Here is a 15,687-nt window from a genome sequence, read left to right as displayed (position 1 = left end):
GTTTTATATTGATCTCATTAACAAAGATAATCATAATGATTAAATCATCATAATTTCAATCCATAATGAAATAAAAAAATATGGGATTGTGTACATTTACGGACGTTGTGATTTATTACTTTTATGTAACGGTTATCTCCCTTTTTGTTTACATCCGGGTCTGTTTTGGTTTATTTACGGAAATGACAATCAAAACAATGGAGGAGTGATATGACGATTTTTAATCAAGAAAAATGACACTATGGCATCTGCACATCGACGAAAATATAGGACAAGATCATCAAAAAAGTATTGCGATGAAAAGTTCTGTTGCTTGACAGAAGGTGCTTTTGCTGTATTTGTTTGCTCCCAGTGCAAAACGAACCAATGTGAGAACTGCGATTCATCTTTACATAAATCGAAACTTGAGTTTAGTTTCCATGATAGACAGCAGATTGAGCTTCCACCATACGAAGAATTGTGTCAGATAGCATCCCTACTTAACAATCTTGACTGTGAAGACAGAAATTTTGCAGATCTCCATTGTGACAACTGTGAAAGAAATTTCTGTTTCCAGTGTTTTGACATTTATCATAAAGATAGCAGAAAAACTCACAGAAAATACACATTCAAGGAATTCAAGCATAGGCAATCAGAATCCACCCCTGAGGCAATAAAACCTATTTCGCCTTTAGAAGCAGATGATGATTCTTTGACATTTCTGTCTTGTCCACAGGTTTCAGAAAGCTTTGAAAGCATGATGTCATACAACAGTTTTCATTCTGACACAAGTCAGACCAGTATACCAGATATACTACCGGAGTCGGCACAGACCAACTCTGACATGTTTGCATTGACAAGAGCTCTGGAAGAGAGCCAGATCGATGACCGTTACCTGGATTGTGAAAGTTTCTTACTAGTGGACGAACAAGAATGTCTTCAGGTGAAACTTCATAGCTGTTGTTGCTTCTTCAATGAATTAATGAAACATAAAATAATATTTATACAAGTATTAAAAATATAGCCTTATTGGTAATATTGCAGTAACTTAATTTTCATTATCAATTTAATTTCATGCTATTCAAATTTAAATTTAATGGGTTTTTTCTTGTCAGCATCACAGGTATACATGGGTTAACTTTCTCGTTGCCTGATGTTAAGTTGTTAGAATATTCTTATTTCTATGTGAAAAATCAACATAATTTTACAATCATTTTGTTTTGGGTCATTTCAGTTAACAGATGAAGATGACTTTGTACACAAACTAAAATGTGATAGGGATGATCTTTTGAAAGTTGTTTCCATATTTGGGAACACAGGCGATGGAAAGTCTCATACACTGAACCACACATTCTTTGGGGGAAAACAAGTCTTTAAGACCTCAGCTCATCAAGCCTCGTGTACAGTCGGAGTTTGGGCATCCTTTGACAAAGACAACAATGCTATCATTGTTGACACTGAAGGTTTGCTTGGTGTAACAACAAACCAGAACCAGAGGACCCGCTTGCTTCTGAAATTACTGGCGGTTTCTGATGTGGTCATCTATAGGACGAGAGCAGAGAGACTTCATAATGACATGTTCTACTTTCTCAGTGATGCATCCAAGGCATACAGCAAGCACTTTACTGAGGAGCTGAGAGCTGTGACAAAGAGGAATAAGATGTCACTTGATGTCAGTAACCTTAGCCCAGCTGTGGTCATCTTCCATGAAACACAAAATACTAATATAATAGGAAAGTCAGGTAATGTATAGTGAACTACTTCTGTTTTCTTAATCACAAACATGAATTTAATAATTCACTTGGGAGTGCATTTATGATACATGTTTTAAGATGTGAACAATTTCTAGCAAATATAAAGTAATTTGTTGTAGTGATCAAAGTTTGAATTAATATTTCAATGTCATTTGTTTCTTTCTGAACATGGTCAGATGGTATGAGTGATAGGCTGATTTTAGGCGTTATGTGAAGATATCAGGCCAACATACAGTGACATGTGTTGCTTTATTTATTCCTTTGGGAGAAATAAATCAGTTAATGTTAGCTTTAATAACTCCTTAAGTATTAATTAATTTATGAAAATACATTGAAATAACACATGTTATGCATATATCATCGTAAGGATTGAGGAGAAAGTTGAATGATAACAATAGTACCTCAAGTGCTCCATTCCTTATTTGGTGAAATAAATAGTGTTTGAAGTATAAACAAAATTTGAATTTGAAAATGTCACTGCAGAAATTATGAAATGTAACTTCATAAGTATTTTAAATATTTAAGCTTATGGTAATAATAAAATAACTAATTGTTCCTGTTTCAAAGTTGAATGGTAGATAGTAGGGAAACGAGGAGAAAGTTAAAAATACATTAATGAGTAGGAATAATAGAAGAGAAATGATGGTTTAAGTGGTCTGGATTGATCTTTACTCGAATGAAGGTGTATCCTGAATAGACCTCGCATAATTTAGGAGAATCTCTTTGGGATATGAATTTGTGAACATGGTTGATGATGGTTTTGTTCGTATTATTGACGTAGAATGTATTTCCAAATAAGAGAGATTGTGGTCAGTTTATGTTGTTATATCCTATCTAGGAGAGGGAGCAGAGACTACACTGCGGGAGAGATTTAAGGAGTTAGACTGTTCACTTGACTTCAGTGACCTGAAATACGTGGGTACGAGGACAGCTCGGGACCAGCTCACAGATTTTAGCAAGCTGCGGCGCGCAGTACAGGAACAACTCAACAACAACACTATCCGGTCTCCTAGAAAACCTGGCATTGTCTATCACACATTCCAGGTAACACATCCGTTTTATTTTATCAAATATTGGATATTTTATTACCCATGTTCTTTGCAGCAGTCTGAAAAGGTATCTGTTTAAATACTTGATATTAATTAATCTTGCAAACAAGTGTAACAAAAAATATCTAACTTTATCAATTATTACTATTACTATACTCAAATTATTGTTATTTTAACTTTTAAGCTCTCAAAACTAATATTTCTTTGCTGAATTTGTTTTGGCAAATGTTTTGTGTTGTTATTTCATTCTGAAGGCTGAAAACCTACCTTCCTAATTGCTGAACATGGAATAAATGGCATGACCTTATATATGACAGCAATGACTATTTCAGATTTTGAATGATAAGTTCAGTGGTGAGATCGAGAAGCACACGTACGAGACATTTCCGGACCAGTACTTCACGTGTAGTGCCAGGTGCCAATCTTGCGGGTATGTATGTGTGCATGTTGGGGCCATCATATCAACGTCCTTATGAAACAGTTTCATAAGATCAAGACTTGCTGTTAAATATTGTGTCATTTGAATATTTCTCATACACAGAAATATTGATTAAAAGATGTGATTACACAGAAATATTGATTAAAAAAAAGTGATTTTACGATATTTTTGTTACTAAAATGTGGCCTAAGTTTTTTAAGATGTATTTAAACATTTGATAAGATAAAGGACAGATATGTTGTTCTGATTGCCAGTTTATACCACAGACAGTCTGACTTTTAACTAATGACCTTTTCTTCACTAAAACAGAGATTTTATTCATGTGACTTAACAAAAAAAAGCTAACTCTGGAACTGGTAATTTTATTTTTATATATGATTTAATGGTGTGTATAATGGTTGCTAGTTGAAGACACAGCTTGGGATCAGTATTTGTAGTGTGTATGAGGTACTGTTTGGGTCATTTGAGAAGTGCTAAATTCTTCAAACTAACTACTGGTACATGCCCTGTATATTATATACACTATTAGTACCAAATCCACATGGTGTGCTTTGAACATGACCAACATTCTACCCTGTTTTTCTTTATCAAACTGGAGCCTACTTTGAATTCCTGAACAAATAGATTGAAGCATGTTCATGTATCTTTATACTTAAAAAGGACACGGTGTGCACGGAGCATGAACCACAGTGTTGGGGAAGAGGACCACGTTGCAGAGAAGGGAACCAAGTGTAAATACCAACACCAGTTTGAAAACAAGGTCTACTACTGTAAGGTACAGTCACATACAGCTTATACAATTATATGATTTGTCCGCGGATACAGGGATTTCTGCAAATCTAATGGCTTTCGGGACCAAACATATATTAAAAAAGTTAACTGGTTGCTTTAAGTTGTTATTTTATTTACCGGTATTGTTAATATTGACACTTGAGTTTGCTTCAAATTTGAAGTCACAACAGCCCTCAAAAGGTGCTTCACTCCCTTTGACCCCAATCGGGGGGCCTAAAGCACTCCCTAAACCCATCACAGAAATGGTTTAAGCCCTTCAAGAATACAGTTATGGAGTACCAAATTTTACTATAGATGGAAGAATATATAATAGGCAGGGGAAAATGGAGTAAAAATGATTTTCATATTACTGACTTAAATGTGTGAAAGTCAAGGAATTGAATGTATCTCTCTGTTACAGAAATGCTACCGAGATGGTAAACAAGTCAGGGTTGTCCCCAAAACATCTTCATCCAAGGACAGCGCATGGATAGGAGTGGCAAAATATGTCTGGGCAGGGTAAGTTTTAAAAAAACTCTCTGTGTTGAATTTTAACATGCATTAAGAAGTAAAACAGTAAGTTGAAAGAAAATTGGTCATGGTATTGTCATCGCCAACTGATCCTCAACTCATCTAGGCTCAAATTTGAATAGGTAACAGTAAAAATATAATAGTGAATAGTATAATTGATTCATCCTAAAAAATAATCAGTTGTGCAGATGGCTGGATGTGTCAACCTTTGGCTGCATAAAACTAATAAAACATTCAATTTAGATTTCTCATGAAATTTATATTACATTTCATTGGTGGCGATTTCCACATGATATGTATATAGTAAGGCCTATAACTCTGGCTTTAATAACTCTAGTGCTTTACCCCTTGATCAACTGAAAAACCACACAATCCCTATGATTGTTAACTTACAGGGACATACTGGAGTGTCGTAACTGTGGGATAATCTACCGGAGCCGCCAGTTCTGGTACGGTAATCCAGATGTTGAGAAGGTCATACATGAGGAGGTGGCTCACGTCTGGCCAGAGGTAAAATTTGTGAAGGTTTAAAATACCCGATTTGTTGTGTATTATTGAGAATGCGAATTTAAATCTATCAAAATATACATTATACCAGTGTTTTCTGAAAAACTAAACAATGGCCTCGCAAATTGTAACCTTTGTATTATTGGTCATATTTAAAAAAGCGTTAAAATTGGACGTAGGTAAGTTGATACACTCTACTGAACAGTTTAGATTTTTTGCCATATATACATTGTAATGGTATGTAAAACATTACGTGTCTACAGCAATGCAAGTTACAAATTTTCATTGGTTGCTACGTTATCATATCACCTTCAAATTTATAGAATGAGGGAAGAAACAAGTGAATCAGGTTTCACTATTATCTTTAAATGGAAGAATAATTATTTATTTCTAATTGTAAATTTAGTATCTACTGCTTTATTACCTTATCAATATGTTGTCATATGTAATTTGGAATCATAGGGTGAGAAGTTCCATATAGGGACGCACAATGCGGCATGGAAGTTGATCGACGGGATTAGTTATATGGCGGACTCCATCAGTAGTGTTGGTTCCAAGCCCACAAAGGCTGTAGCTGACTGGATGACTGACCAGATTGCCCCGCCTTACTGGGTGCCCAATGCCAAAATCAAGGTTATATTTAAAAAAATCAATTGTTTTATGTTTATTGAAATGTAAAAAACAAAAACAATTTCAGTATTTTAATGCATACTTACAAAATTTTGCATTCAAATTTTACATGTTGAAAATAAGCAAATTTAACTTCACAGAGTCAAAGTCAGTTATAGTATATAATTTATTTTTGTTTTAGAAATGTAACAAATGTGAGCGTCGCCTGTCTGAGGAGCAGAAGCACCATTGTCGGGCTTGTGGCAAGGGCTTTTGTGATGAATGTTCCAGCAAGCGACGCCATGTCCCGGAAAGAGGATGGACATCACCAGTCCGCGTGTGTGATGAGTGTTTCCAAATTAACAAAATGACTGGTATGTATTTTGGTGTAAAAACAAGGCATAAAGGTTTCCAAATGTCAGTCATTACGTAGTTTTGTTGGATGGTTTGTCGTTTAATTGATCATGTCTTGTATGCACAATAACTAAACAGTTTGACCTACAGCCATGAAATGTTACTGGTTGCCCTTGACCATTCATGTGCTCAATTGTTGTTCAGGGTCAGGTGAAATATCACAGTAAACATTGTTTTGAAAACTTTGTCAATGCTTTTTAAAATTTTTTTATTGTAATCTAGCACATAAATCTGATAAATATGCTATCAGGTAATTATGATAATGTTGTTTAAACTGCTCTTTTAACAAAATCAATCAAGGTTTGTTGACTCTCAAGGGTTAGATATTGCTAAAGATTTGTAAGATAATTTGCTAATCCTTGATGTTGGTCTTCACTGTGTACCAAATTAAGATTGATCTTTACAAGATTTAAATAATACACAGTGACAATATCTACAAAGTTTGTTCAAATTGCGTCCCATCTGGTTATAATTGGCCCCGTCTCAGGAGTCACTTGTTTTACATAGACTTGTATAAGGAAAATATTTAAAAATCTTACTCTAAAACTAAAACAATTTTAAAAATCGCTGCCATTGCAGTTGCAGGGATTTTATCAAAACTCACTCTCTTTTTGTCCTTAATCATACACCTGTTCTCATGCAAAGTTTCTTGATTTTTCTACCTACCATATGGCCGCAGTATGCCAGATTCGACTTCGAGTGAGAAAGGATTGAGAATCTATCTCCACCACCATGAGCGCTCTTTGGTGAAAGGCAATAAACTCGTGTCACACAACCACTTCAACCTGTTGATGTTATGATATCATTTTAATATTTTCGTTACACACCTATTTTCAATTTCCAGTACGGGCAGTAACGATCAGGAGGATTGGGGAATCTGTTACCACGGCCATCAACACTTTTCACTGAAAGGCTGACACGTATGCTCAGCTTAAAACTCTTATGTTTCATAGATGTCAATGTATATTTTCCTATCCCACCAGATTCGACGTCCAGTACAGGCAGCGACACGCAGGTAACAGCAAGGAAGGTGGGGGAGACTGTCTCCACTGCCATTGACGCTGTCGCCAGTGCTATCAACTACCCTATTGGTGGGTTTTACTTGTTCCACTATTTTGTAATATTTCAGAAGTACTTCATGTTTACATAGAGGTAATAAGTGTTCAGTGATCAACATTATATTATAGCTTTCGTAACATTTGTAAACATCATTGTTTTTTTTTAAAAGAAAACAACTGTTACACTTATATGTACATGATTTTGACAGCTATCAGAATCCTTTGTTTTTTACTTACTTTATTATATGGAAACGAAACATCCTGTTTTAAATTTGAAGATTCAAAGGGGTAAGTTTTTATTTGTACATGTTTATTAAAGATCATTAGAGGGGATGCAAAACATGATGTGAATGTTGAATCACTTGTACTTGTAGCTTCACTTACACTTAAAAGTTGAGGGTACCCTAAGTTTAAAGGGGCGCTATATAGGTTGATGTTATTTTCCCTTCTTCTCTCAATGCATTATGTTTAACATTAACAATTTGACTTTAATGATAAAAACAGAGCAAAGCATATGATTTGTGTAGAGATAAAATAATGGCAATATTCTGGCACTTTTTTCACTGGGGAATTTGTAGGTATGTAGCTATAATTAAAAAAAAAAACATATATAAAGCCTAATTATTTTTTAAATATCCCACCGTCCGTCCGTTCACAATTGCTTGTGAACACAATAGAGGTCACAATTTTGACCTAATCTTTATGAAACTTGGTCAGACTGATCATCTCTATAAAATTTAGGTCAAGTTCGATATTGGGTCATCTGGGGTCAAAAACTAGGTCACTAGGTCAATTAGTAGAAAAACCTTGTGAACACAATAGAGGTCACAATTTTAGCCTAATCTCAATGCAACTTGGTCAGAATGGTCATCTCTATAAAATCTAGGTCAAGTTCGATATAGGGTCATCCGCGGTCAATAATAAGGTCACTAGGTCAATTAGTAGAAAAACCTTGTGAACACAATAGAGGTCACAATTTTAGCCTAATCTCAATGCAACTTGGTCAGAATGATCATCTCTATAAAATGTAGGTCAAGTTCGATATTGGGTCATCCGCGGTCAACAACTAGGTCACTAGGTCAATTAGTACAAAAACCTTGTGAACACAATAGAGGTCACAATTTTAGCCTAATCTCAATGCAACTTGGTCAGAATAATCATCTCTATAAAATCTAGGTCAAGTTCGATATTGGGTCATCCGCAGTCAATAACTAGGTCACTAGGTCAATTATTAGAAAAACCTTGTGAACACAACAGAGGTCACAATTTTGACCTAATCTTTATGAAACTTGGTCAGACTGATCATCTCTATGAAATCTAGGTCAAGTTCGATATTGGGTCATCTGGGGTCAAAAACTAGGTCAGTAGGTCAATTAGTAGAAATACCTTGTGAACACATTAGAGGTCACAATTTTAGCCTAATCTCAATGCAACTTGGTCAGAATGATCATCTCTATAAAATCTAGGTCAAGTTCGATATTGGGTCATCCGCGGTCAATAACTAGGTCACTAGGTCAATTAGTAGAAAAACCTTGTGAACACAATAGAGGTCACAATTTTAGCCTAATCTCAATGCAACTTGGTCAGAATGATCATCTCTATAAAATCTAGGTCAAGTTCGATATTGGGTCATCCGCGGTCAATAACTAGGTCACTAGGTCAATTAGTAGAAAAACCTTGTGAACACAATAGAGGTCACAATTTTAGCCTAATCTCAATGCAAATTGGTCAGAATGATCATCGCTGTAAAATGTAGGTCAAGTTTGATATTGGGTCATTCACGGTCAATAACTAGGTCACTAGGTCAATTAGTACAAAAACCTTGTGAACACAATAGAGGTCACAATTTTAGCCTAATCTCAATGCAACTTGGTCAGAATGATCATCTCTATAAAATCTAGGTCAAGTTCGATATTGGGTCATCCGTGGTCAATAACTAGGTCACTAGGTCAATTAGTACAAAAACCTTGTGAACACAATAGAGGTCACAATTTTAGGCTAATCTTAATGCAACTTGGTCAGAATGATCATCTCTATAAAATCTGGGTCAAGTTCGATATTGGGTCATACGCAGTCAATAACTAGGTCACTAGGTCAATTATTAGAAAAACCTTGTGAACAAAATAGAGGTCACAATTTTAGCCTTATCTTAATGAAACTTGGTCAGAATGATCATCTTAACATAAGCTAGGTCAAGTTCCATATTGGGTCAACCCAGGTCAAAAACTAGGTCACTAGGTCAATTAGTAGAAAAACCTTGTGAACACAATAGAGGTCACAATTTTAGCCTAATCTCAATGCAACTTGGTCAGAATGATCATCTCTATAAAATGTAGATCAAGTTCGATATTGGGTCATCTGCGGTCAACAACTAGGTCACTAGGTCAATTAATACAAAAACCTTGTGAACACAATAGAGGTCACAATTTTAGCCTAATCTCAATGCAAGTTGGTCAGAATAATCATCTCTATAATATCTAGGTCAAGTTCGATATTGGGTCATCCGCAGTCAATAACTAGGTCACTAGGTCAATTATTAGAAAAACCTTGTGAACACAACAGAGGTCACAATTTTGACCTAATCTTTATGAAACTTGGTCAGACTGATCATCTCTATGAAATCTAGGTCAAGTTCGATATTGGGTCATCTGGGGTCAAAAACTAGGTCAGTAGGTCAATTAGTAGAAAAACCTTGCGAACACAATAGAGGTCACAATTTTAGCCTAATCTCAATGCAACTTGGTCAGAATGATCATCGCTATAAAATGTAGGTCAAGTTTGATATTGGGTCATTCACGGTCAATTACTAGGTCACTAGGTCAATTAGTACAAAAACCTTGTGAACACAATAGAGGTCACAATTTTAGCCTAACCTCAATGCAACTTGGTCAGAATGATCATCTCTATAAAATCTAGGTCAAGTTCGATATTGGGTCATCTGCGGTCAATAACTAGGTCACTAGGTCAATTAGTACAAAAACCTTGTGAACACAATAGAGGTCACAATTTTAGGCTAATCTTAATGCAACTTGGTCAGAATGATCATCTCTATAAAATCTGGGTCAAGTTCGATATTGGGTCATACGCAGTCAATAACTAGGTCACTAGGTCAATTATTAGAAAAACCTTGTGAACAAAATAGAGGTCACAATTTTAGCCTTATCTGAATGAAACTTGGTCAGAATGATCATCTTAACATAAGCTAGGTCAAGTTCCATATTGGGTCAACCCAGGTCAAAAACTAGGTCACTAGGTCAATTAGTAGAAAAACCTTGTGAACACAATAGAGGTCACAATTTTAGGCTTAACTCAATTCAACTTGGTCAGAATGATCATCTCTAGAAAAATATAGGTCAAGTTCGATATTGGGTCATTCGCGGTCAATAACTAGGTCACTAGGTCAATTAGTATAAAAACCTTGTGAACACAATAGAGGTCACAACTTAAGCCTAATCTAAATGTAACTTGGTCAGAATGATCATCTCTATAAAATCTAGGTCAAGTTCGATATTGGGTCATTTACCGTCAATAACTAGGTCAATAGGTCAATTAGTAGAAAAACCTTGTGAACACAATAGAGGTCACAATTTTAGCCTAATGTTAATGCAACTTGGTCAGAATGATCATCTCTATAAAATCTGGGTCATGTTCGATATTGGGTCATCCGCAGTCAATAACTAGGTCACTAGGTCAGATATTAGAAAAACCTTATGAACACAATACCAATGTGCAGTATATCACAGGTGAGCGATTCAGGGCCATTTGGCCCTCTTGTTTTAATTGGTCTGTGTTTTTTGTTTTGATAATAGAATTCAAATGAGTTAAACACAATAATGCATTAAAATAAAACAACAACATCAACCTACTGGTATATTGTGCCCCTTTAAGATGTTTGCAAAATTTCACTAATAACTTGTACTTGTAGGCTAGTCGATCCTGGCATAAATCAGTTTCCTTGTGCAATTGTACATGTGATTCTAAACTTGTCCAATATATATACACATACATTGGTGACATAGTGCACAACAAGTACCCCACACATATAAATAGTTTTTCCCGTCTTCTCCTATGTATATAAAAGTGTGATATGGAATATTGTACACTTGTTCCCCATCTCTAGGTATGTTGAAGGACTCAGCACGGCCTGCCTACTGGGTGCCGGATGAAAAGATCACCCACTGCTACATATGTGAGAACCCATTTTCCATCAAACTCCCGATCCATCACTGTCGGTCATGTGGACAGGGCGTGTGTTCAGGGTGCTCGCCCAATCAGAGGCCCGTGCCACTACGCGGGTGGGACTACCCAGTTCGGGTGTGCAAGAAATGTGAGAAGAAGAAAGATAAACTATGATTTTCTTAGATGACCAGGATTTTATTTGTTAACTGACTATTGATGATCCGTAGTGAACATAATTTGTTTTTGGTTGTAATTAACTGCCAGTCAAATAGGTATTGGATTGTTTGTGATATTTGGAAGTTTGTGTTGGATCACACGATGTTTGGCACAAAGTTGAATACTTCGTTAAAATGTGTTGTTGATGAATTATAGCACACTTTATTCTGTTGGAGCGCAAATGTAACATTGTTTTTTCCGTATAAAGGCCTCTTACTTTGGGCAAGAAGTATTTTGATGTGACGTACATGTATTTTTTTTTTTTTTTTCTTTGCTACTTATATGTTTAATTTAGTTTTAATTGTTCTTTTAGTAACTTTAAGTAAGCTTTTCTGCATTAATTAATGTTGCATTATGTAAAAAAGAAAGACAACCCTTTTATTAAAACATTCACACTTACTAGTCAAATCACATGGTTTGTTAATTTTCACACTTCCCATATCTGTTTCTGTATTCACACTTCCTATATCTGTTTCTGTATTCACACTTTCTATATCTGTTTCCTTACTTTTAGCTGTAAAACATTTGTGACTAAATGATATCTATGCAGTGTTAATGTGCAATTATGTTTTTGGCTTTTAGAAATGTGAATGCTACAAATGTGTTAAATATGATAAAAACTGATTGGCACTTACCTTTTATTGTAATATGAAGACTGTGAGATTAGTTGTTGATGTATTTTCTTGTTAATATCTGATACATGCATTTTAGTCTATATCAGTGCATATATTTGTATCATAATTGTTTTTGTTCATTGTTTGAAATATGCTCATCTTTGAATTTCAAATAGTCATTTGTTGTAAATCATAAATGGCACTGTTTAGTATACATTGTTAAAATAGTCACTTCACCAGTGAAATTGTTTTGCTTTTTTGTGCTGCTAGATTTCTCGCTTTGTGCTTCCAATAGCAGGATTTACTCAGAAATGTGATATCTTTTACGAATATCTTTCTTTTTGATTTTTTTGTGTTATTCATTTGCATAAAGATTTTATTTTCCCCTAGGATATGAATGAAGACGATATTATCCCACGGGATATGTGTGAAGAATGTATAATCCCACAGGATATATATTCATAAAAAGACAGTATTATCCAACAGGATATGCACGAAGACGATATTATCCCACGGGATATGTGTGAAGAATGTATAATCCCACAGGATATATATTCATAAAAAGACAGTATTATCCAACAGGATATGCACGAAGACGATATTATCCCACCGGATATGTATGAAGATGTATTATCATACGGGATACGTATGAAGTAGTTTTATCCTATGGGATATGCACGAAGACCCAGTATTATCCCACGGGATATGCATAGCGATGGTATTATCCCACAGGATATATATTCATAAAGACGGTAATTTCCACGGGATATGCATGACAACAGTATTTTCTGACGGGATATGCATGAAGACAGTATTATCCAACGGGATATGCATGAAGACGGTATTATCCCACGGGCTATGCATGAAGAGGGTATTATTCCACGGGATATGTATGAAGACGGTATTATCCCACGGGATATGCATGAAGACAGTATAATCCCACTGGGTATGAAGACGGTATTATGCCACATGATGTGCATGAAGACGGTATTATCCCACTGGATATGCATAAAGACAGTATTATCCCACAGGATATGCATGAAGATGGTATAATCCCATGGAATATGCATGAAGATTGTATTATCCCACGGGGATATGCATGAAGACAGTATTGTCCCACGTGATATGCATGAAGAGGGTATTATCCGAAGAGGGTATTATCCCAAAAGATATGCATGAAGAGGGTATTATCCCACAGGATATGCATGAAGAGGGTATTATCCCACGGGATATGCATGAAGAGGGTATTATCCGAAGAGGGTATTATCCCAAAAGATATGCATGAAGAGGGTATTATCCCACAGGATATGCATGAAGAGGGTATTATCCCACGGGATATGCATGAAGAGGGTATTATCGGAAGAGGGTATTATCCCACAGGATATGCATGAAGAGGGTATTATCCCACGGGATATGTATGATGACGGTATTATCTGACGGGATATGCATGAAGAGGGTATTATCCCACAGGATATGCATGAAGAGGGTATTTTCCCACGGGATATGCATGAAGAGGGTATTATCAGAAGAGGGTATTATCCCACAGGATATGCATGAAGAGGGTATTATCCCACAGGATATGCATGAAGAGGGTATTATCCCACAGGATATGCATGAAGAGGGTATTATCCCACAGGATATGCATGAAGAGGGTATTATCCCACGGGATATGTATGATGACGGTATTATCTGACGGGATATGCATGAAGAGGGTATTATCCCACAGGATATGCATGAAGAGGGTATTATCCCACGGGATATGTATGATGACGGTATTATCTGACGGGATATGCATGAAGACGGTATCATCCCATGGCAACTGCATTAACTTTTTATTTCTCCTAGCGTCAAGAAATAATTTGTAAAGTAATGCATGAAGACACTATTGTTCACTTAGCAGTTGAGATCTTATTAGGTATCTAAGTCTAAGCCATTTGGTAACATACACTATTTTTCACTTAGCAGTTGAGATCTTATTAGGTATCTAAGTCTTAGCCATTTGGTAACATACACTATTTTTCACTTAGCAGTTGAGATCTTATTAGGTATCTAAGTCTAAGCCATTTGGTAACATACACTATTTTTCACTTAGCAGTTGAGATCTTATTAGGTATCTAAGTCTAAGCCATTTGGTAACATACACTATTTTTCACTTAGCAGTTGAGATCTTATTAGATATCTAAGTCTAAGCCATTTGGTAACATACCTGTTTTGTACATGTATTGTGCTATTGGGTTTTAGCTCTATATTCTTGAATAATAAAATGTCATTAGTTTCAGAAGTAGGGAACACCCATAGAAGCAGTATTTGAAATCTGTTGAAAATTATTTCATGCTGATATTTTATCTGCAAAAATTGTCTTTGTTTTTTAAAACTGTTTGTGCCTTTGTTGTTGCCATTCTTTATTTTAAGTTGATTTGTGATTCCAACAATTAATTACTGTTTCAATATAAAAAATTTACTTTATTTTAGTAATTGGTGCTTTGCTTCATCTGTGAGAAGTGTTCCTGTTGTGTGTTTCACATTCAGTACAACTTAGGTTTAAATCTTATTTATAAGCTTGTCTGTTTTTCAAAGATAAATGTTGTGGTAGCCATGTGTCTGTGGCATCATAGTTCTAAAGCTTGGCCATAAATCGAAAACATTTCAAAATGTCCACTTGGTACACATGCTGCCAGAGACAATCTGCACATGTCCAGTAAGGCCCATAACCCTGGCTGTTATACTAATTGAGTTATGCCCCTTGTTTGAACTAAAGAACAAAATCAGACAAGCATGTCATTTGCTCACAGGCACTTTAGCTACCATTTTCTGATAACATTTGTATGTTTGTGTCCGGGATCTCTCATCATGTTTGAAAATTGAATTTTGGAATTTTAAAGTATACTTTGATTAGGTAATTCTAACAAAACGCTCCATCAATAGTTTTGTAAAGATCAAACATTGTTCTCAAACCGTTTATTTTGTGATAATACTTTATCCATTCCCTCATATAAGACCCAAATGGACAAGTTCATGGTATTCATTTATAAAATGTGTAAAATACATCACAAAATCTTGTTTTGTAAATATCTTCAAAAGTATAAATGCCATTACAGGAATGTACGTTAAGCAGCTTCTGAAGTCGTGCACCTCCGGTTTTGGTATTTGGTTAATCATGTCAGTGCAGAGTTATGGCCCTTAACTTTTTTTTAAAAATAGCCTATGGAGCATGTTATTGTGTGTCGTACGCATCTCCAGAATTAGCCAGAGTTGTAAAAAAGAGCAGGGATGTTAAGCAGCATGTGAGGTTGCACATCTAGGGTTTTGTATTTTGCTTCACCCAGTTAGTGCAGAGTAATTGCCCCTGACTATGTAAACTTATGGCATATAGAGCCTGCAATCTTTTGTCACTCATGTCTCCAAAAGTATTAGAACCAGATTCATCAGGGATGATAACAGAGCCAAGTTGCCAATCCTGAAAATGTCTGCGTGGGGTTCTGGGGGCCGCTCAAGGCCCCCGATGGGTTCAGGGCAAAGCCCTGGTGGGGGGATAAGGGGGGCGAAGCCCCCCGAAGCTTTCTGTAT

The 15,687-nt window shown here is 35.8% G+C and overlaps 1 protein-coding gene across 1 annotated transcript; it reads left to right on the top strand.

Annotated features, from left to right (window-relative positions):
* The first annotated feature begins 160 nt into the window (after nucleotides 1-160).
* Nucleotides 161-15,167, top strand: LOC128207959 (zinc finger FYVE domain-containing protein 1-like). Its single transcript, XM_052911182.1, has 11 exons — nucleotides 161-922; nucleotides 1,214-1,721; nucleotides 2,572-2,777; nucleotides 3,115-3,212; nucleotides 3,882-3,996; nucleotides 4,414-4,511; nucleotides 4,919-5,033; nucleotides 5,493-5,663; nucleotides 5,842-6,013; nucleotides 7,037-7,144; nucleotides 11,232-15,167. The coding sequence occupies exons 1-11, from the start codon at nucleotides 242-244 to the stop codon at nucleotides 11,462-11,464; spliced, it is 2,505 nt and encodes an 834-aa protein (XP_052767142.1). The 5' UTR covers nucleotides 161-241; the 3' UTR covers nucleotides 11,465-15,167.
* The last annotated feature ends 520 nt before the right edge of the window (nucleotides 15,168-15,687 follow it).

The sequence above is a fragment of the Mya arenaria genome, chromosome 11 (assembly GCF_026914265.1).
Source record: "Mya arenaria isolate MELC-2E11 chromosome 11, ASM2691426v1".
Taxonomy (NCBI): Eukaryota; Metazoa; Mollusca; class Bivalvia; order Myida; family Myidae; genus Mya; species Mya arenaria.
This window is presented reverse-complemented; position numbering and strand designations above follow the sequence as displayed.

What these genes read in the sequence shown, in the direction of transcription:
- LOC128207959 (XM_052911182.1), top strand. Translation starts at nt 242, where the DNA reads ATGGCATCTGCACATCGACGAAAATATAGGACAAGATCATCAAAAAAG. An exon ending in TGCCCAATGCCAAAATCAAG is followed by an intron (nt 5,664 to 5,841) that starts GTTATATTTAAA and finishes TTTTTGTTTTAG; the next exon opens with AAATGTAACAAATGTGAGCG. An exon ending in TGCTATCAACTACCCTATTG is followed by an intron (nt 7,145 to 11,231) that starts GTGGGTTTTACT and finishes CCCCATCTCTAG; the next exon opens with GTATGTTGAAGGACTCAGCA.